This window comes from Eretmochelys imbricata, chromosome 4, assembly GCF_965152235.1.
Source record: "Eretmochelys imbricata isolate rEreImb1 chromosome 4, rEreImb1.hap1, whole genome shotgun sequence".
Taxonomy (NCBI): Eukaryota; Metazoa; Chordata; order Testudines; family Cheloniidae; genus Eretmochelys; species Eretmochelys imbricata.
The window spans coordinates 120602386-120625617 of NC_135575.1; the positions used below are offsets into that span (position 1 = coordinate 120602386).

The 23232-nt window shown below is 41.8% G+C and overlaps 1 protein-coding gene across 5 annotated transcripts in view; it reads left to right on the plus strand.

Annotated features, from left to right (window-relative positions):
• The first annotated feature begins 7479 nt into the window (after positions 1 to 7479).
• WFS1 (wolframin ER transmembrane glycoprotein) overlaps positions 7480 to 23232 on the plus strand; it is a 57348-nt gene continuing 41595 nt past the window's right edge. Inside the window, exons 1-3 of one of the 5 annotated variants that reach the window (XM_077815875.1) lie at positions 7700 to 7828; positions 10829 to 10887; positions 10997 to 11038. Coding sequence is in view for 3 of the 5 variants with exons in the window: in XM_077815872.1 (XP_077671998.1) it covers positions 10834 to 11038 (205 nt within the window). In the remaining 2 variants the exon portion in view is untranslated. Of the gene's footprint in view, positions 7627 to 7697; positions 7829 to 7865; positions 10102 to 10828; positions 11039 to 23232 lie in introns of those variants that run through there. The other 4 variants (XM_077815873.1, XM_077815872.1, XM_077815871.1 and 1 more) reach the window with 4 other exon arrangements.

Sequence of the window (23232 nt, forward strand, 5' to 3'; positions counted from 1 at the left end):
GGGATGTAGGGCTTGGGGGAATATTTTGTGGGAAGATGTCTCCAAGTGATCTCTTTCCCTGTTCTTTGTTTAAAACGCTTGGTGGTGGCAGCATACGGTTCAAGGACAAGGCAAAGTTTGTACCTTGGGGAAGTTTTTAACCTTAGCTGGTAAGAATAAGCTTAGGGGGTCTTTCCTGCAGGTCCCCACATCTGTACCCTAGAATTCAGAGTTGGGAAGGAACCTTAGAATCATAGAATATCAGGGTTGGAAGGGACCTCAGGAGGTCATCTAGTCCAACCCCCTGCTCAAAGCAGGACCAATCCCCAACTAAATCATCCCAGCCAGGGCTTTGTCAAGCCTGACCTTAAAAATATCTAAGGAAGGAGATTCCACCACCTCCCTAGGGAACGCATTCCAGTGTTTCACCACCCTCCTAGTGAAACAGTTTTTCCTAATACCCAACCTAAACCTCCCCCACTGCAACTGGAGACCATTACTCCTTGTTCTGTCATCAGCTACCACTGAGAACAGTCTAGATCCATCCTCTTTGGAACCCCCTTTCAGGTAGTTGAAAGCAGCTATCAAATCCCCCTTCGTTCTTCTCTTCCACAGACTAAACAATCCCAGTTCCCTCAGCGTCTCCTCATAAGTCATGTGTTCCAGACCCCTAATCATTTTTCCTGCCCTCCACTTGTCCTTGTTGAACCTCATCAGATTTCTTTTGGCCCAATCCTCCAATTTGTCTAGGGACCTCTGTATCCTATCCCCACCCTCCAGCGTTTCTACCTCTCCTCCCAGTTTAGTGTCATCTGCAAACTTGCTGAGGGTGCAATCCACACCATCCTCCAGATCATTTATGAAGATATTGAACAAAACCGGCCCAAGGACCAACTCTTGGGGCGAACAGCAGAGCGGCTAACAGAGGGAGTTTGCCTGGGATCTGCCTGAGAGGAGGTACGCTAAGGGCTGCATTAAGGAGGCTGTGTTGGTGAGTATCTGAGTGTTTGTTGTGGGGACAGTTTGACAGTTTGACCGTGTGCTTGATTGGTGGTTTGAAAAGTGTGAATTGGGAGTGCTTTGTTCCAGGGGAGCCTTGAGTGGGCCTGACTGTATAAACCTTGACACAAGGCTTCCAAGTGGTCAGGAAAAATTGGAATCCAGGGCCCATACCTTTATCTCTGGAGGGTTATCTATAAAATGGAGATAAATGCCATGATTTTCAAAAATTGAAGACAAAAATTAGGCTCCCAAATTCAAGGCATATTTATTATAGCTCTCATTGACCTGCTGGGTGCACATAAATTTTGAAAATAAGGCGGCTACTTTAGCTGTGTAAATATGGATTTAGGAGCTGTCAAGATTCCTCCCCCACTCTGAACTCTAGGGTACAGATGTGGGGACCTGCATGAAAAACCTCCTAAGCTTATCTTTACCAGCTTAGGTCAAAACTTCCCCAAGGTACAAAATATTCCCCCCGTTGTCCTTGGACTGGCCGCTACCACCACCAAACTAATACTGGTTACTGGGGAAGAGCTGTTTGGACGCGTCCTTCCCCCCAAAATACTTCCCAAAACCTTGCACCCCACTTCCTGGACAAGGTTTGGTAAAAAGCCTCACCAATTTGCCTAGGTGACTACAGACCCAGACCCTTGGATCTTCAGAACAATGAACAATCCTCCCAACACTTGCACCCCCCCTTTCCTGGGAAATGTTGGATAAAAAGCCTCACCAATTTGCATAGGTGACCACAGACCCAAACCCTTGGATCTGAGAACAATGAAAAAGCATTCAGTTTTTTACAAGAAGACTTTTAATAAAAATAGAAGTAAATAGAAATAAAGAAATCCCCCCTGTAAAATCAGGATGGTAGATATCTTACAGGATAATTAGATTCAAAAACATAGAGAACCCCTCTAGGCAAAACCTTAAGTTACAAAAAAGATACACAGACAGAAATAGTTATTCTATTCAGCACAATTCTTTTCTCAGCCATTTAAAGAAATCATAATCTAACACATACGTAGCTAGATTACTTACTAAAAGTTCTAAGACTCCATTCCTGGTCTATCCCTGGCCAAGACCCAGCATACAGACAGACACAGACACTTTGTTTTTCTCCCTCCTCCCAGCTTTTGAAAGTATCTTGTCTCCTCATTGGTCATTTTGGTCAGGTGCCAGCGAGGTTACCTTTAGCTTCTTAACCCTTTACAGGTGAGAGGAGCTTTCCCCTGGCCAGGAGGGATTTCAAAGGGGTTTACCCTTCCCTTTATATTTATGACAGGAGCTTTCAATTAAGCTCCTATTTCTGAAAATCTTGGCAAATATTCACATGGCTGTGTAAAAAGTTATTGTTTTTAAAGCACTTTGAAGATGAAAAGTGATCGTATAAATCTAAGTATTATTCCAATGAAACTTAATTTAGTACCAACATAGCAGTAACACTAGAGCACAACACTATAAACACCCCTCTCAATACACTCTGAACCCTGTAGTCTTCTGTTCAATGAAGTTTTATATGCTAGTGTGACACCATGTTATTAACCATAAATCCTATGCACAGGTAGGAGATATTTAGTGATATTTTCCCATATTCCCATAGGAGCTCTTAAAATGTGGCAATTTTACCCAAGAGCCCTTCAGTACAGTATGCCCAAAGGGCATGAGATTAAAACACACAAACTGTCTCGAGAGAATTGTTTAGTTTCCTCTGAAGAGGAGGAAAAAACTGAAATGAGTTAATCTGTTTATCCGGATTCAATTGCTTCAATAAAAAGCTAAAATTTGTTCAGACTGTAGTGCCAGTTGATCCTGAAATGAACTCTAATTTATATCAAGTTTCGAACCCATGTAAAAGTCCCAATTAAGTAGAAATAACTGATCTTTTTTTGTGATTCACCACTAATTAAATATTACTATATAAGCACAAAGTAGCAATATTAGTATATGCAGACTTCCCATGATTCCCCTTGGAATCTGATAGATGCTACAGGGGAATCATTGTAATATATACTTTTTCAGATCCTCCACGATACATAGAATAAAATCACAGGTACAGTGGATTGAGTTTGTGATCTTCATAAGTGCTTCAGTTTCTAGAGAACTTCTCTATGCTGTCTACTCATCTTCTCCCACCTATTATCAAGTTCTGCCTAATAGCTGCTGTCAGAAGTGAATAACAGTGCCAGAAAAGGACTAAATCCTCCTACTGCACTAAAAAATAGGCTGAATGTCAGAAATATTTGGTTAGGAGCAATTCAAGCAAAATCATTCCCATAGACCAACAGAAATGAAGTGTCTAAAATATCACAAATGTAACCAAACAAAGTGATAAATTTACAGAGAAATGTAGGGATATGAAGCACAGTCCAGAAAAAATATTAGAGCAGTGATATATACATAGAGGAAAAATCTATTGTAAAAATATATGTATGTACGTTCATTACATTGAGTTAAAATTATTTAATCAAATTAAATCATGAAAAATGATTTACATATAGGAACAGTTTCATTTCTGTGAATTGTTTTATTTCTGAAAATGACAACATTTGGAAATATACAGATGTTAATATTTCAAAATATATAACTATGAATGTCATTTTCAGTATGTATCACATTTTCTTCTCACTAGATGACATTTATTTAACATTTATTGCATCTCTTCATGTGTTTAAAAAAAACAATTCATATAAGAACATAGGAATGGACACATTGGGTCAGATCAATGGTCCATCTACCCCAATAGCCTGTCTTGTTACAGTGGCCAGTGCAAACTGCCTAAGAAGAAATGAACATAACAGGGCAATTATCAAGTAATCCATCCACTGTGGTCCAGTCCTAGCTTCTGGCAGTCAGATTTAGGGACACCCAGAGCACGGGGTTGCATCCCTCGACATATTGGCTAATAGCCATTGATGGATCTATCCTCCATAAACTTATCTACTTTTTTTTAACCCCAGTTGTACTTTTGGCCTTCACAACATCCCATGGCAATGAGTTCTACAAGTTGACAGGCACTGTGTGAATGTCTTATGTATGTTTTTTAAACCTGCTGCCTATTAACTTCATTGGGTGACCCCTCATTCTTATGGTATGTGAAGGGATATATAACAATTCCCTATTCACTCTCCACACCATTCCTGATTTTTATAGTCCTCCTGTAACACTATCTCTTTGTTTGGAAGCTGTTCCATATCCCTAATTTTCATTGCCTTCTCTGTACCTTTTCCAATTCCAATATATCTTTTCTGAGATGAGGTGACCAGAACTACATGCAGTATTCAAGATATGGGTATACTATGGATTTATCTAGTGGCATAATGGTATTATCTGTCTTATATATCCCTTTCCTAATGGTTCCTAACAGTATTTGCTTTTTATTTTATTTTATTTTATTTTTACTGCCTCTGCCCACTGAGCAGATGTTTTCAGAGAATTATCCACAATGACTCTAAGATCTTTTTTTTTTTTTCTCTTCTTGAGTGGTAAGAGATAATTTAGACACATCTCACTGCATGTACAGTTGGGAGTATTTTTTCCATTTATCAATATTGAATTTCATCTGCCATTTTGTCACCCAGTCTAGTGAGATCCCTTTGTAACTTTACTATCCTGAGTAATTTGAATATTTGCTAATTTTGCCACCTCACTGTTCACCCATTTATCCAGATCATTTATGAATATGTTGACCAGCACAGGTCACAGTACAGATCCTTGAGAAACCCTGCAGTTTACCTCTCTCCATAGTGGAAAACTGACCATTTATTCCTGCCCTATTCCTATCTTTTAACCAGTTAATTATACATGAAAGGACATGGATTCCCTCTCATCCAATGACTGCTTAGTTTGCTTAAGAGCCTTTGGTATAGGACCTTTTCACAGTCTACCTGGACTCTTAGAAAGCCCTTGTGTACATGCAAAAAAACCGAGGAGTACTTGTGGCATCTTATGTTTCCACTGTTAATGTATAATATTTCCACTGTGTATGTTACCATCCTTGTTTAATGGTTCTAGGGCTTTTTTCCCTTCTTGAGTCTTGCACAAAAGGGTGTTTTAGCCTAAGTCAACAATGAAATATTCTGCACTGGCTTAGGGTATATGATTGATATTTTTTCGCCACTTAGACAGTAAGGTAACTTCACCAATTTGCTCTGGTTTGCATCCACTTGCCGCATGGCTGCGCCTCAAAGTTTTAAGTTAGGCTAAAAAAAACACTTCTGCTCTGTGCAGATTGAGTACTTTGCAATCCCATTGTATGATACCATTAAGCCTTATTCCTGTACATAAGTGGAATTTGACTCACTTTCTAACTTTGTACACTTTCTCCCACTCAATGATTTTTTTTTTCAGTTTAGAAATGCCAGCACAGAACATTAGCACTTCATAGAATGCTGCCTTCTTCAACCAGAGAAGAAAAAATACACTAAAACCTTAGCGAAGGGAGTAAGAGATATGCAGATGCAGACACCATTCTTTAATGCTGTACAGAAGGTACAGGGGTATCACCTTCATGGAGCATACTGGGGCAGGCTCTCAGCAAGCAAGAAACCAGGACAGGGGAAGACAGTAAATTAACTGTAGTTAACGAACATAGGAAAGAAAAAGCAATTAAAAGAACTTGTATGATCTTTGATATTCAAGACCTGCTCCTACTATGGTTTAAAAAAAATTTTAGGGTGAAATCTTAGCCCCACTGCAGCCAATGAGAGTTTTGTTATTAACTGAATGCGGCTAGGATTTCACCTTTTGGAGTATGTTTGCACCTCTATTTGGAGAAAACATTTCTGGGAGAATAACATACGTGCTGATGCCACTGAAATATCCAGCTGTATATCAGAAGGCACAATTTAGCTCATAAAATGAGAGATGGGGATTAGAAAACAAGAGTATGAGGGCGACCCCATTTTTCAAGGAAAGCAACACCGATCTCAGGGTATGTGTCCACTACAAACTCTACATTGGCAGCAAGCTCTGCAGTGCTGTAGCGCCATATTATAAACACAAATGGTAGGGCTACTTCTGTTGCTGTAGTAAATCCTCCCCTGCAAGAAGAAGTGGAAGCCAGGTTGACAGACGAATTCTTCCTGTCACCTAGCAGTGTCTACAGGAGGCTTACGGTAGCTTAAGTATGTCTCTGAGGTCCCCGTGCACCAATTAGGTCAATTGAAGTTTTAGGTGCAAACCAGGGCTCTCACACAAAACTTAAACAACTCTGCCTCCTAAACTAGTCAAGATGTTTCTCCTCCCCAGCAGGAAGAAGGAGATTGGTATCTGTAACTATGTGGGTGGCACTTGGATACTACAGTAAAACCTTAGAGTTACAAACTGACCAGTCAACGACACACCTCATGTGGAAGTACACAATCAAACAGCAACAGAGACAAAAAAAATAAAATAAAGCAAATACAGTATAATACTGTTTAAACATAACTACTAAAAAAAAGATTTGACAAGGTAAGGAAACTGTTTCTGTGCCTGTTTCATTTAAATTAAGAGAGTTAAAGCACTTTCTTATGTGTAGTAAAGTTTCAAAGATGTATTAAGTCAGCATTCAGATGTAAACTTTTAAAAGAACCAGAACATTTCATGCAGAGTTATAAACATTTCTGAGTTATGAACAACCTCCATTCCTGAGGTCTTCATAAGGGTGAGGTCTTGTTAGATTATGTGCACCATGCCTCACGTGGCACGTGCCCAGGATTCATCACCAATTTTGGGCTGCTGCTTAGATCATTAGCTTCCCTGGCCTGGGTCAGGCACTAAAGGGGAGGGTGACATGAATACTGATCCAGTCTCCCCCCCCCCCATACTGAGGTTCTACTGTATATTGATGAAGACCAGGTTCGTACCTAAATAAAGCTATTACAGAGGAAGCCATGAACTACTCACTTGTACCAGTCATGTACCTGCCCACCTGTGTTTCTGAACAGACAAGCCTGGGAAAAACAAGTTGCACTTTATTGTATCTATTTGTCTGTCCCACCAAGCTCACGGACACTGAAGAGCGGACGTGAGTTCCCATACCACAGCCTTCCTGGGTGGCTTCAGTTCCCCCTCAGGAAAGTGATGCTAGGATGCACTGATTAATATTTGGGCAGGCACTAGGAGCCCCAACTGATGGGAGTTATTAAGTACTGGAGATCTGTGGAAAACCGGGCTCTCGGGCTCTCTCTCTTCAGCCCTCTCTCAAGGAGGCATTTCAGCGCCACAGCGAATCTCTGGAGCCTCAACTTCGGGCGGATGCAAACTGCACCGTCTCCCTTTGGAGGCAAGGGGCCGGAGTTCGCTCCCACAGGCTTGTAACGCGGCTAACGCCTCTGATTCCAGCGTGTGGGCGCGGAGGTGGGAGGGTCCAAACTTGGCCAGGGCTGGGTGAGGACGTGTTGTGCCTCGGGCTGGCCGTGGCAGGTCACGTTGCACCGTCCCATCTGTCCTGCCCCCAGCGGTTCCCAGGCCCGCTCTCAAGGCCCAGCAAGTGCAGTAACCTGCGGCCGCCTCCCTCTCTCGCTGCAGGAAAACACGCAGCGCGACTCTGCCCCCCCACGCCCGGGCCCCGCCGCACCGGCTCTGCAACGTCCCACGCACCCCGCCGCTCCCCAGCCTGCGCCGGGGCAAAGCAGCTCCCCGGGGAGCGGGGGCGGGAGCGCGGTGAGTGGCAGGCGGGCGGCCCCTGCGCGAGGCGCCGGCTGGCTGCGGCTGCAGCTGCGGCCGCGGCGGGGAGCGGTGGGCGGGGCCGGCAGCTTCCCTGGCTAGGGCTGTGGGGCCGCGGGCGCCGCGCGCTGAGTCTGCGCGCAGCCGCGGGAAGAGTCGGAGCCCAACTTTGCCGGGGACTCTGCCCTGCCGGGCTCTGGTGAGTGTTTGGAGCAGCAGCCGGAGCCTCCGGCAAACAGGGGACCCCCCCACCCCTCGTTCCGCTGGGCACGACCACCCCTGCGGGCTGGGTACAGCCCTCTGCCCGCACGACTCCGGGTGTTGGGTCTCTCCGTCCCTGCAGCTCTTGGGGGGGGGGATCCTACTGCCTGGCCCCCAGTAGCTTCCTTAGCTGTGCGCACCGCCCTGCCCACCCCCCTTCCCGAGCAGTGCACCCCTCTCGAGAGCAGGACTCACTGCCTGCGTCCCCCTAGCTGTGAACCCCCCTCGGGAGCAGGAACCCCTCTCCAGCTGTGCGCATCCCCCTCGGGAGCGGGACTCACCGCCTGCCACCCCCTTTCCCCCCTTCTGAGCAGTGCCCGCTGGGACCTTGGACCCAGCCTCGGGCAGTGCTGTAAGTTGCATTGTCATGTCCAGCTTCTTCTCTATGAGCAGAGATCCATGATCCTCCCAGCTTCATCCATTCCCGGGGTTGCTGCTCACTGCGGAAACCTGCCTCCTAACTCTCTAGCCTCCCCCACCAGGAGGAGGCTGTGGGAGCCAGACGGTGGCAGCCCCTAAGAGGCTCTCAGTTTTGTTTCAGGGGGTGCACCCAAGAAACTGTTCTGACTGGGGCAAGCACAGCATCTGCTCTTCCTCGCCCCTTTTGAGATAGTTGCGCTGGCTCATCAGAGCTGGCTCATCAGAGAGTGTGCCAAACACCCTTTTTTGGTAGGGAGTCCCAAACAATCCAGCCCAAAATTCTGTTCCTTGCATTTGTGTTCAGTATTTTACACTCCTTCCTGTCCTTTGCAGGATCACTTATTAATGCTTATTCAGAAAGTATTCTGAACATATACAAGGCTTTATACATGCTGGTTTTTTACTTGTCTTAGGACCTTTTTTAAAACTTGACCCTAACCACCCATCCCCTTTTCAGGATTTCACAGGCAAATCACAGGATGGGTATTGTCACTGGGTTTGTCTGTTGCCGAGGACTTTTAACATGAAAAGACAGTGAGAGCACATGAGAGACTGGGTCACTGAATACATACTTGTTATGTTTTGCATTTTTAAAAGGCTGCTCATGTTATAAATCACATGTAAACAAATTTGCCTATGCTACTCGTAACCCTTTAGGTCATAAAAGTAAGATTTGTTTTAAAAATCCAGTTCACTTGTATCTATGCTCTGTTTACTTTCTGTATTTCTTTCAGCTTGGACAATGAAGTCAGTTAAACTTTTGTTTATACCCAGTTTCACAGTCAGATTCTTGGTGCTACAATGGCTGGGTTTTAATCACTTCAGATGAATGTTTACTTGTTTAAACAAGTCTTCATTAATACTTTTAATTTAAAAACACTTGCATTTTATAAAAACTTTGTAAAAAAAAGTTTTAATATTTGGCCTAATTGAAGATGGCAATGTCTCTTTATTTTTTTTATAGTAAGTTACGTTTTCATCCTCTCTTGGAAATGCTGGGGAGATGCTTTTCTCACCTGTTGAAGTAAAGAACTAAGAGGAAGCCCCTGAATCAGTTATGGAGAATTTAGTTAACTGGGGCCAGGGAAGAGGATTCTTTCTTACTCCTTACTGTCAGGGATCTTATCTTCTGCCTTATTTTCCCCACCCATGTTCCCTTTTAAAGTAGCAGGGTTAAGTATGAATCCAACTAAGAGAGAACTTTCGTATCATAATGATTAAAAGTAATTCTGCTGCTTTATTGGGAAAGGTCATTTTAATCTCTGCATTTTTGTGCAACTGTTAAGGCAGAACTGTTTTAGTTATTTGTGATATGAAATAGAAGTTATAATACAGAAAGCAAGTAGTCACCCTTACTGTAATCTTTTCTTGATTTAAAAAAAACATAGCAAGTGAGTTGTTTAAATTACTTAGTACCTTACAAGGTAAATATTAATCATATACATGTTTGTTGCTTTATGAGTTAGGATTTTTAGTTATCACTCTATAAACAGAATTTAAGTTGTCAGCCCAAATCATTGAAGTCAGTATTGATCTTTGAGACTATAATACTTTTGGGCTATGCGTTCATAGCTTATTTTTATTACACATGGGTATGCATGTTTTTGGAAAATCAAGGATTAGAAGAGGGCGTTTAATAGGCTGACTGTGTTAAAGTAGCTTCTTCAAAGTTTGTTGTGCTCAGGCTTCAAATTCAGCTAAGTCAGTTTCAGACATGATATGACTTATCACACTTCCTGCTATGAAGACACACATCCTTCTGCTTCCAGTCCTGTAAAAGAAAAAGTTCAGGTAACTTTTTTTTGTAAAGGTTACATATTTAAGGAACCTTTTACAAAATAGCAGTGACCTTTTGATCTTCATGGGGGGAGATTGTCAATGGGAATTTTGTTCCTAACTGCCCTTTATGCCTTTCAAAATGCACCCCTTAAAGATTTTGGCAAATGTTTTTCTGTAAAACAGTGTTTACTTTGGGGATGGGCAGGGAGGCAAAAGGAGTTTGCTCATTTTGGATGAAAGTCACGCCTATATATGTAAATCCGAGTTCTTTGGTTAAAGGACTGGAGTGGGGGAGTTGGAATTTTTCTTCACGACCATCTCATGGGTATGCCTCAGGGTCTGCAGCACATCCCTTTCATGATTTGAATACGAAGTGCAGATGGACAGCCACTGTTTTTTGTATAGATATTTGTACACTGACACAGGTCAGAGAGTGGATTTGGTAGTCCCATCCTCTGATCTGCATTTCAATCAACTGTCCCATCTGCATTAAACTATTTAGAGGCAGCAGAGAAGCACTAGCTATTCCTGAATAATTCTATGCGTAAAAGATGCCTTAGCAAGCTTGCCAACACTTTTATGTTCATTCTGACTTTTTGTACATATTATCAGAACAAGAAACATAACATGTATTTGGACTTAAAGAGGTTTGCACTCTGGTTTTACATAAGATGCATGCCACGTAATTATTAGTGTGTGCTTTTTTTCTTAATTATAAATTTAACTTTTTTGCCTGCAGCTGAAATGGATTCAGATCCTGATCCTTCTTCAAGTCCTTCTCACCCTCAGCCACAGCAAGTAAGGTCTCAGCTAAATGCAGCTGCTACTGTGAGCCATAGTGAGAGTAATCAGAAACCTGGTTCACCTTCAGGAGATTCATTGTCCTCTGCAACTTTTTCCCCATTAGCTACCAGCCATTCTAACAGCAGGGAGAGAGCTGAAAGAAGCGGTGAGTCTGAAATACTAATTATGCAAGATTGGCATATTCTAAAATCAAGACATTAGAGGTATTGTTGCAATAAACTCCTATACTTGAAGGGACATCTTCCTTACATTACATTCCTGTGTGAATTTTTTTATGTGTTATAAGATGGAAGATGAGAGACATTTTTTCTTTTGTTTTGTGTATAATTGTCTGTTTTCCCTGTGTATTTCTCTTTGTGTTCACACAGCAACAAGAAAGAGAGGGAGGTTTTTAACCACAAAAACTAATAAGGGGATTCAAGCACAAAGGCAATACAATACCAGAAACTGCTTTTAACTGACTTCTTAAAATTAACTAGATTACACATTAGAGCGACAATGAGGGTGAGACAATATCTTGTATTGGATCAGTTTCTGTTGGTTTTCCTCTCGGGGCCAAAAGACCAAACACATCAAGACACTTGATCATAGCCTTTAATAGGCTGAGAGGCTACTTACGCTTTATCTTAGCTCCGAGGAGCCAAGTGAAAGAGACAAGATTTCGCGCTTACACAGAGCTCTTTTTCAGGTCTGGGAAGGGTACTCCGATGTCACAGCTATATACAAGATTAAGTGTAAGGGGTTAACACATGTTGCAAGAAACCATTCAAGGTGAGGTGGGCAGTTAACAACTCTGCCTTTGTAGGACAAAGGAGGGTTAGTGGGTTACAGATTGTTGTAATAAGCCACAAATGCAATGTCTTTGAGTCCACGATTTTTAGTGTCTAGCAAAGTTATGAACTTAGGCTCTCAGGCTCATCTTCTTAAGGTGTTGTGCAGGTTTCGGTTGAGGATGAGTTTTGAGAGGTCCAATGTGCAGTGATTGCTCTGTGAAAAGTGTTCACCCATGGGCAATATGGTGGTTTTGTCTCTTATTTTTCTGTATGGGTTCATCTGAGAGTATAGTGATTGCCTCGCTTCACCCACTTAGTTGTTGTTGGGGCATTAAGTGCACTACAAGGAGGTACATCACATGTTGTGATAGGCATGTGTGGGTGCCCCTATGCTCTTGAATGAATTCACATGGGAAAATGTGGATGGGTCAGTAGGTATGTAGGAGTTTTGATCAGAATTCATTGATAAATTTTTAAAATCAAGATGGTGCTTTCAAGTTGCATGGAGAGAGTCTTAATTTATTAAAAGTAATGGAAAGTGAAGGTGCTCTCCTCATAGTTCCTGGAATGAGACATGTGTCCATTTGCAATATTCTGTACCCCTGAAGTCAGATTTTAAACTTAGTCTGGGATCTCACACCTGCATACCACACCTCTGTGTTCCAGACTTGACCAGTCCACTGTGGTTTTTTTAAGCTCTTTTAAGTATTTGTAGGACTTGGGCCCAGATTTAAAATTTTTATTAAAGCTAATGTTAAAAAAAAAAAAAAGTAATACATAGGTTTAGAAAGGAGTGTCTATACATCTGGGTATAGTCACTCCTAATACATAGATTGAGAAAAGAGTGATTATCCCAGATGTACAGACATTCCTTTCTCACCTATGTATTACATATATATATATTTTTTTAACATTAGCTTTAATAAAAATTTTAAATCTGGGCCCCAGTCCTACAAATACTTACATGCTTGCTTACCTTTACGAAGTGAGTAGCCCTATTGAAGTCTCTGAGATTATTCATAAGCATAAATCTAAGCACCTATATGTGTGTATGATTGGGTTTCCCGGTAGGGCCTCAGTCCTACAAACTGCTGCTCTTTCTTGTTCTGGGTTTAAGATAGAATTCCATAGGAAATTGGAGTGATTTAAGTGTATTAATAATCCAAGCTCTAAAATAGTCTTGAATTTATCATATAGAAGTTCCTAGAGGCCTTAATCAGAAAACAGGGACCCATCGTGCTAGGTACTGTACACACAATAACAAAAAAGACCAAAGAATCTGTGATCCATGTAAGAGTTTACAATCTAAGTAACTAACCTTTTGCTTCTCTAACTTCTAATAATTTAAATTATTGGTTCCCCAGAGTGCCACAAAACATAATTTTAAACAAATATATCTTTGGTTTTATGTCAATAGTTTTCAGATTTACAATTTTCACCTAATTAGGGAGGGGCAACTCTGGAATTAAGGCAGTTCCCTTGAGCCAATGAGCAAATTTTGGGGGAAAAAATGATTTGTTGAATTCCTGACTTTCTAATTGCATCCTTAATATATCATTATCAGCTTTCTAATCTCGCCCACTAATAAAGTAGTACAGAGCTGTTGAAGAATTGACGCTTTTGACGTTAATTACATGATTATTAAGTTAGGATTAGAGCTAGCAGATACTTGTTTCCCCTCTCTCTCATCCCCCAGTTTCCTAGTACTTTTCAATACGAAGAAGAGAATAGCAACAATGTGAGAAATGAGGCATTGAAATGTATCATGCTTTGTTATAGTATCATTTTAAAACAGAAACGCATGGCTTCTACTCATGAATTATGCAAAATTATGAAAATATATACCTGCTATCAATCTACTGGTACTCTGTATAAAGGATGCTGGCAGGTATGATATTCTCCCTTTCCAGTCAATCTGGGTAGTTTCTGATTCTGTATAAATGTCTACTTTTTTAAAATTCTACTAAACCCTTTGTCTCAATTACATCTCTTTGCAGGCCGCTCAGTATGTTGACAGTGCATTCTGTTAATTTAAAAAAAGCATTTACTTTTATTTTAAATATGTTGCTTCTCCATTTTATTGAATGTGCCCTTGTTCTTGTATTATGAGGATAAACAAAAGCATCTGAATAACCTGTATAATAATCATTATTTTGTATACTTCTATCATGTTTCTTCTCTAAATTATGTATGTTAATCCTTTTAACTCTCCTCATTTTTGAAGTCCTTTTTCAATGCTTCTAATCACTTTAGTCACCCTTTTTTTTTCTCTTTCTTTTACGATTCTTGAGATATGAGTAAAACTGAATACAGTATTGAGGGTACGGGCATACCATCAATTTATACAGTAGTAGTATGTTTCGGTATGTTTCTTTATCCCTTTCATAACTTACCCCAATATTTTAAACATTGCTGAAGATTAAGCATCTGTTTCCATTGAACTGTCTGCCATGATGGCTGGGTCTTTTTCCTGCATGATTGATTACGTTTAATTTAGGCAATGTGGCTGTGTATGTCAAATTATTTCATGCACTATGCATGACTCTGCATTTTTCTACAACGAATACTACCTACCATAATACTGATTCCTTGGATTTTGGGGAAGGAAAATCCCCCGCCTCCTCCAAAAGTACCACCAAACATACAACAAAACCCAACCTAGAGCCTTATTTGAAACAGGGCAATAAAGTTCCTCTTCTGCCCCAACCTTGACACATTCAAGTTGAAACATAAAATAGGGATATGGATAGAGTTTTAAAGAGATTCTGGTTACAAAGAAGAATAGGTTACTCAAGACGCATTAATGTTTTTTGCAAAGTAGTAGCACTGAAAGAGAAGGTATTCCCAGTGGAGAATGATGGAAATCAGAATATCTTAAAGTTGTTTTTAAGTGGAGAGTTGCTATGTTGCTGATGGGCCAAGGAAGAATGAGGAATCCAGGCTGTAAGTAGCAATGTTGAATTATATATTCTTTCTGTTTTTGAAAGGAAAAACCCAGGATAGCAGGCTCCTCATGAGGTGGGCAAAAGTTGACTTTTTACTTGAGTGGATTAAGGAGTCGGTAACTTGGAGCAGCTGCTGTGTGTCATTAATACCTTTTTTGGTGGTGACTGAAACTGTGAACAGGTAGAGGAGAATGGAAAAGTCCACCAAAGTGTCATTCAGAAATATATGTGGAGCTGTTTATTGTAGATAACTTTTAATAATTTCAGTGGATTGTCACTGTAATTCCAAATGAAATACAGTTAGAATTTGCAAAATATTAAAGGTATTGACCACTTTCAGCTGATTCATTACATATATTTTACATATTTCTGTCAACTCTACAGACTTAAATTTGTAGTTGGAGTGATTTAGAAGCAGTAATTTCTATGAGTGGTAGTTACCTAAAGACTTATTTTGAGGAGGAAGAATTTATATACTCTGGTTCTTTTAAGAATGCTATCTTAAAACATGGTTACAGTATCTCAAGCTCTGTATACCTTGATAGTTTGGTATAAACATATTTGCACTTGTCTGGGATGGCCTACATAACTCCCTTGTGACTCTAGCACTTCCATATGCTTGCCAGTAAAATTTTAGAGCACATCTATTTAGCTTAAAAAGAGAAGATTATGAGATGACTTGATTAGTCTATAAGTGTCTGCATGGGAAACAAATATTTGATAATAGACTCTTCAGTCTAGCAGAGAAAGGTAGAACGTTATCCGGTGGCTGGAAGTTGAAGCTAGACAATTTGAGACTGGAAATAAGTCATACATTTTTAACAGTGAGAGTGAGTAACCGTGGAACAATTTACCGAGGTCATGATGGATTCTCCATCACTGACAATTATGAAATCAGGATTGGATGTTTTTCCTAAGAGATAAACTCTTGGAATTATTTTGGAGAGATTCTGCAGCCCATATTATATAGGTGGTCGGATTAGATGATCACAGTGGCCTTGGAATCTATGTATCTGTGTAATATATTTTCCCTAACTTCATGTGTATATGCTATGATTAAAGGTATAATAACCTTATGGAGATGTCAAGAGAACTTGTGTGTTCTGGGTAACCTCTTTCTCTTGATCTAGGGGACACTCCTGCAAGGTGCTGAGCACTCTGCCCCACTCCAACAAATACTTAACACGTACTTAACTTTGAGAATACAAATAGTCCCATTGGATCAAGCTCCTGTGTTGAGGGATTTTGCATCAACAAGTCATGCAATTTCTCAGTTCTTTTATTAACCTGCTGTTACGGAATCTGTTTGCTTTTTGAAGGGTTTTGAAATAGTTGATTTCACAGTAGGTGGTAATGATAACATGAGGTTTCTTTATATAAATCAGTACTGATTTGAATGTAAACCTCAACATGCAACTGGCAGAGACTCAGCAAACCTAAAGCATAGAGTCTGTTTTCAATAGAGTAAACTTTCTCGTCCCACCTCCCCCTGTCAGGAATGGTTAAAGTCTTTCTGGAGAGCACCTGCAGAAAAAGGTTTGTGTATAAATTAGGAGTGGGGGAAATGGTACTGCCTGAATACTAAATAAAAATCAGAGTAGTTAACTTTCTATCGATTTAGCAAAAAATGTGCCTTGACAGGAAATTTGTCAGTGAATGATGTGCGTATGTGATTGATTAAGGCTTCTGGAGCTTGGAATCAATGAGTCATCTGTATACGTGTCTGCAGTATACAGGAAAGCTAGTAATTGCTTAAAGCAAAAACAGTCCTGGCATTCCTCAGAATTGCAAGAGGCGGTAAAAGTACACAATACCTTGGAGAACATGGGAATTGGCTACAAAGACCAGTCTGGACCCTCCATCCCACTTATGATAACTTTTATGTGGTAGCTTGTAAATCGCTTTTGACCAGTTAGTACAGCCATCTCTCCGAAAGGATGTTGACTGATAACCTCCCTCCCCATTAATGATAGGGATAGGACATTAATGATAGGGCTTGAAGAAAGCCAGAGAATGGAGTGAAGCAGACTGTCTTTGTGCATATTCCCTTGCACACAGCAGAAATACTTACCTGCCATGCCCATTGTGTTCCACCGCTCAGCAGGGTTTGAGGGGTCTAGTGGGCAAAGGGGTGGGGATCTGAAAGCAGTTTGTCTGGGGAGTTTGAAAGGATTTTGAATACATTATGGCTTTAGGGTTTAAGAATTAGGTGATGCTTCATTCGTGTATTTGGTCTTACAGGCATTTTGTTTATTACAAGTCTATTAGAGAAGAGAAATAGGGTTCTGGAATCCTGAGCAGTCAGATGAAGTCAAGACTATAACAGGCTTCAAAAAAGAACTAGATAAGTTCACGGAGCATAGATACATCAATGGTTATTAACCAGGATGGGCAGGGATGGTGTCCCTAAGCCTCTGTTTGCCAGAAGCTTGGAATAGGCAACGGGGGATGGATCACTTGATGATTACCTGTTCTTTTCCTTCCCTCTGGGGCACCTGGCATTGGCCACTGTTGGAAGACAAAATATTGGGCTAGATGAACCTTTGGTCTCACCCAGTATGACGTTCTTAGGTAGTGTTTGTACAAATTGAGAACTCTGTAAATGGGAGTTATCTTTTACACAATGCTTGTACATATATTTGGGGTTCTACACATCCTTGGAGGAGTCTAGTTATTGTGTATATTTTACAGAAGAGTTAACTTTATAAATTGTTGTGACAGAGGCCTGGGCTACACTTAAAACTTAGGACAACATAACTACAGTACTTGGCAGAGTGAAAAATCCACATCCCTGAATGCTGTAGTTATGGCCGACATAACCCCTGGTGCAGATGCAGCTATGTCAATCTAGCTACGGTCACTTGGGAAGCTGGAGCCCCAGGCCCTTTAAATCACTGCTGGAGCCCCGGGGCTCCTGGCTGCTGCTACCGCTACACCAGAACTCCGACAGCAATTTAAAGGGCCAGGGGCTACGGCTGCGATAGCAGTGGCTGGGAGCCCTGGGCCCTTTAAATCACTGCTGGACCCCAGTGGTAGCAGTAGCACGGTGGCGGCCGGGGGCTCTGGTGGTGATTTAAAGGGCCGGGGCTCCGGCCACTGCCAGGAGCCCTGGGCCCTTTTAAATTGCCGGGCCCTGGGCAAGCTGCCCCTTTTGGCCCCCCTCATCAGTGGCCCGGCCGGTATGGTCGGCTGTGTACCAGCTCTTATGGGTATACCATACTGGATAGTACCGACTTACTTTCACCTCTGGGACCAGGATTTTAGACCTGGTAGTGTAAATGTCAGTGGCTTAATATATATTTGGAGGATAGCATCTCCAAATTTAGTTGCAGCCATTTTTCAATTATAAAATTTATATTAATTCCTCTGGTAATTCCCGTCCCAAAAGATACTTATGCTTTTCATTTGTAGAGTTAAGTATCTTTGACAACTATAGCATCTGGAGGTAATTTTATAGAGTAAAACTTTAAAATGTTGGGTTTTTTTGCAAAGGGTGCGGGGGGAAATAAGTTTCTAGTGTTTCTTTGTGTTCCTCTGTCTGCCCTACAAAATCTTCTCATTACACCACAAAAATTAAAACATGGGGAGGTTTTGAGACTGGCTGATGCAAGGAGCACCTTCAAGACAGGGATAGTACAAATGTTTTAAGAACTGTCTATTTGAAAACTGGATCCAAATATTTGCCAGTGAAGCTGACTGAGAATACTTTCTTTCACTGCTGCCAAAACAGCATCGGCTACTCCTCAAAAGTGAAATGAAATTCCAAGGTCTTGTTTTTTGTGGTGTGTGTATTCTGAGATTTCTGGTAACTGACCCAAATCAGTACTATTCTTTTAAGGTTGTAATCTAACCATTAATCATTAGGGTGTAATAAGTTCCAGTGACTTGAAGTTGGAAAAATCAAATTGGATGTGACGCAGCTTTTATCCATGAGGGTAATTAAGTGGTGGAACTTACCACATTGATCATCATGTGGAATCTTTAAAATGAGTTTGTGTGTCTTTCTTAGAAAGATGCTCTATTTCAACTGTAATTCAGTACTATTCACTTATGTAATAAGAGAGAATAATTCCCTCCATTTCAGGAATTACTGAAATTGTGTGTTGTGCAGGAGGTCAAACTGGATCATAGTTGTCTCTTCTGGCCTTAAAATCTATGAATGTATGAGAGGGATGTCAGATTTATGATCTTAACTATTCAAGTGTTTGGATTTCTTAAATTCTGTAATAAATTGCTAAGTAAAAATTATCCCTTGTTTTAAATATTTTGTTTTATGGGCTATATTAATGACTTATCCCAACCCTAGAATATAGAGATCAAGAGTTTGGTGAGGGATATTTCTGCACAAAGAATCTTGTGCAGAAAAAGAAGGCATAGCTGTTTTTTATAATTATAGTTGTGTGTGTGAATTATTTTAAATGATTTAAATGTTCATTGTACAATAATAGCTCCACTGGAAAGAAATGCAAATTTTTCTTGTAATGCCTTTAGAATCTTGCTTTTTTTGATAACTTTTAAAATATGTAGACTATATGATATCACCGCTTTCATTTTTCCACCTACACACCTTTGTACTGCTCTCCATGATTTATCCTCACTTTGTGGGGATGAAGAAGTTGCTCCCTTTGGAGCTTAATATGATCTGATGATTTGCAGTTGTGGTGTGACTAAGACTCTTAACATAACTACAAAGACACTACTGCTCCTGGAGAAAGCGGGACTGAGTTTCTAGAGTTTTAACAGCCCTGTCAGTGTGCCCCTACATGATACTGAAAATGGAATATCTGACAACATTGATCATGAAAATACTTTATTCACAGTATTTTTTAAAAAATATTCCAAGCTTCATTTGCCCAACAAATTGAAATGCTGCTTGAAAGGTTACACTAGCCATGCATTTTATGGTATTAAAAGGCTTTATATTACATTTTATTTACCGGTATGGTTAGTATTGTCTGTTAAGCTGCTTTCCTTGTGCTTTGACCTGGCTTCTGAGACTCAGTACTATGGGTTTAGTGTAAACTGTAGCCCATAGAACTAGCTTTCACATTTTATTTTACTTAGTAGTAATGCAAGAAACCAACAGGCCCGTTTCCTGTAAGACATTGGCTTAAGCAAGTTAGCATAAGGCTTGAGACCTATGAGCTTCAGCATAGATAGATGGCCAAACGGTTGCCCCAAGGTTTTGGGGAACTGGGAATAGAGTGTTTAAGAGGGAAGTTTGTACATAATGATACCAGGCAACAGCAGAAACATTAAACTGATACCAGGCTTGGATATTTTAGGATAAAATTGTTGGCAGATGCCCACCACAAATTTGCTTTAGTGATTAATTGACATCTGTGGTAATAAGGGAAAGCCATTAATATGCTAACCTATAAGATAAAGGCACCCCAACATTATTAGAGTGAGGAAGTTGGATGTGGAGATGGGAGGCTGGGCGTCTGCATGAATATTCCTGACAATCATCCATAGACTCTATAATAGACCAGGCCACCATGTAGAGGGAGTCGATCTTCGGTTATCAGGTAGGTCATTCTGGATCTGGACCACTGGACTTGATTGGCATGCCAGGGACAGAGCGGGTCTTTTCTCTCTCACTACCATATCCCCAAGGAAGCATGTGAGTATATAGGTATATGAGCATATGCCAGGAATGATATCAAAGATATCACTAATTCTGTTTTACTGCTATTTGTTTATATGGTTTGGAGCTTTCTTGTCTTCACTAATTGTGCTGATTGGGCTTGGCTTTGCCCTCAGTATGAGTGTTGTTGCTGTACACGATGGGGCTCCCCACCAAATATTGAATTTGTTAATTTTAATTCTGTTGTGTCTGTTTCCGGGACTAGAACTGTACTACCCCAAGCTCATTAAATCAGTATTAATCAGCAATCAAGAATAATTATTACCACTAAAGAATCAAGCTACAAAACGTATCCTACATGTGCTGCAGTTACACCCTCCAACTGCAGTGTGGACATACCCTACCCTTCGTTTGCAGTGTAGATGTACCCTAAGACCACGTAACATGGAAGCTGAATTTGTGGAATTGCAATATGATAGTGCACCTTTATATATGGCCTTGATATTGCAATGAGATCTGCACTGACAAACCCGTGCCTGCACAGAGCTCAGTTGAAACCAATACTTTTTTTGCATGGGTGGGTTCAAGAGTCTACCCTCATGAATGAGCAGCTAGTGCAGAGGTGAGCAAACTATGGCCCGCGGGACCGTCCTGCCCGCCCCTGAGCTCCTGGCCTGGGAGGCCGTCCCTCTTCCCCCACAGCCACGCCGCCGCGTGGCTCAATGCTCTGGGCAGTGAGGCTGCTGGGCCCGGCCTGACCCGGTGCTCTGTGCTGCGTGGCGCTGCTGCCTGTCCTGGTGCAGCCCTGCCGCCAGCCACTGGTGGTCCAGGCAGCATGATAAGGGCGCAGGGGGTGGGGGGCGGGGGGGCGGGTTGGATAGAGGTCAGGGGAGTTCGGTGTGGGCAGGGGTGTGGAGAGGGTTTGGGGCAGTCAGAGGGCGGGGAACGGGGGTTCAATGGAGGCAGGGGTCCCGGGGGGCAGTCAGGAAGGAGAGGAGGGGGTGGATGGGGAGGGTCCCGGGGGGGCAGTCAGGAAGGAGGGGGGGTTCAATGGGGTGGGGGGGGCAGTTAGGGGCAAAGGGTCCAGGGGCGGTCAGGGAGAAGGGGTGGTTGGATGGGGCAGGGGTCCTGGAGGGGCAGTCAGGAAGGTGGGGGGGGGGTTGGATGGGGCAGGGGTCCTGGAGGAGCAGTCAGGGGGCCGAGAGCGGGGGTGGATGGGCAGGGGTCCCAGGGGGGCTGTCGGGGGGCGAGAAGTGAGGGGGTCTGATAGGGGCGGGGGCCGAGCTATGCCTGGCTGTTTGGGGAGGCATAGCCTCCCCAGCCGGCCCTCCATACAATTTCAGAAACCCAATGCGGCCCTCAGGCCAAAAAGTTTGCCCGCCCCTGAGCTAGTGAGTTCAAGGCTAGAGATAACTGAAGAACAGCAGTAATGTTTTGCAAAAACAGGTTGTGAGCATCTTCAGTCAGGGCCTATGTCTATGTGCATGCTTTCCTTGTTCTATAAAGCGTAATGCTTAAGGTCTGCTTTTAAATAATTTATTCCTATATAGGCACAATGCAGAACAGTAGAGAACTTTTTGGAACTTGTGGAATGTGAGTAGGAGTATTTCTCCAGGGAGGCTGAAACTGGCTCTTCTGAATGCTTAATAGTATGATCTGATGACACTTAAAAGCTATTAGAACACCAATTTTTGTTACAGAATGTACACATTACTCTTCAAAAAGTGCATTGGTAATAGTCTAAATCTGCACCAGAGAGAACCATTTTAAATCATACTTCTAGCAGTCTCGCCCTCCTAAGGGGATATATGCCAAACTCCTTACTTTTACATATATTTTGTAGCTACGTTTTCCAAAGCACCTGTTTGTAAAGTAAATCTTTTATTTTGTCATATGTTTTTATCTGCATCTAGAATCCGGATGGGAGTTTAAAAGTAGCGTATGTCATTGCTCAAGCCATCCCGATTAAAGAACCACAGACTGTTACTGGGTAGAGTGTGATGCAGCATCACTTTGTAATTCTCTCTTTCTCCTCCTGAGAACTACTACTTCCCATCCCAAACAAACACACGCTATTTTTGTTTTTGAATTCTCAACATGCGGGATGAGAGAGGTTGCCGTCTCTGCTCAATATTATTATGAGGGGTAGCTGATAGTGACCCTATACTTAAGGCTACGATTTGGCATGGGTATTTTTGTTAAAGGTCATGGATAGGACACAGGCAAAATAAACAGTAAATCACAGATTTATTGAAGCCAGAGTCCTTCCGCCACAGGGCTGAATTATTGGAATTTTCAGGAAGTCATGGAGGTCTTGTAAAGTCACAGAATCCGTGACTGACTCATAGCCTTACCTATACTTAGACTGCCTAGCGCTTTCCATTATAAAATATTCTTGTGACCTTTTCTTTGAGAAGCTCTTAGCCCTCCATTGTTTGCAGCAGGCCTTTGATGTTTGGCAAAGGAAACTCCCAGGAAACAAAAGTACCTTTTCTTGTCCCATTAAATTACATTCAGCTTTTGCTGACCGAGAAAGTGTTAAACAATTCCCATTTCCTTCTCTTGCTTACGTTCTTCAGGAAACTCCTGGCTGCCTGCCATAATAACTGAACACAAACCTTTTAAGCTGTGCTGATGCTATCCTTAAAGCAACAGCAGCAGACGCTGTACTAGTAACACTTGGAAGCTGTCACAGCAGGTGGTAGGGGTGGAGGAGGACGACCATAAGAACAGCCATACTGGGTCTGATCAGTTGTCTGTCTCATCCTGTATTCTGTCTCCCGCAGTGGCCAAAGCCAGAGATTCATAGGGAACAAACGGAACAGGGCGATTTATCGAGTGATCCACCCCGTCTTTCCCTCCCATCTTCTGGCAGGCAGCGGTTTAGGTTGCCCTGAGCATTGGGTTGCATCCCTGATGCTCTTGGCTAATAGCCATTGGTGGATCTATCCTACATGAACATCTTTTTGGAACTCAGTTATATTTTTGGCCATCACAACATCTCAAGGCAATGCGTTCCACAGGTTAATTATGC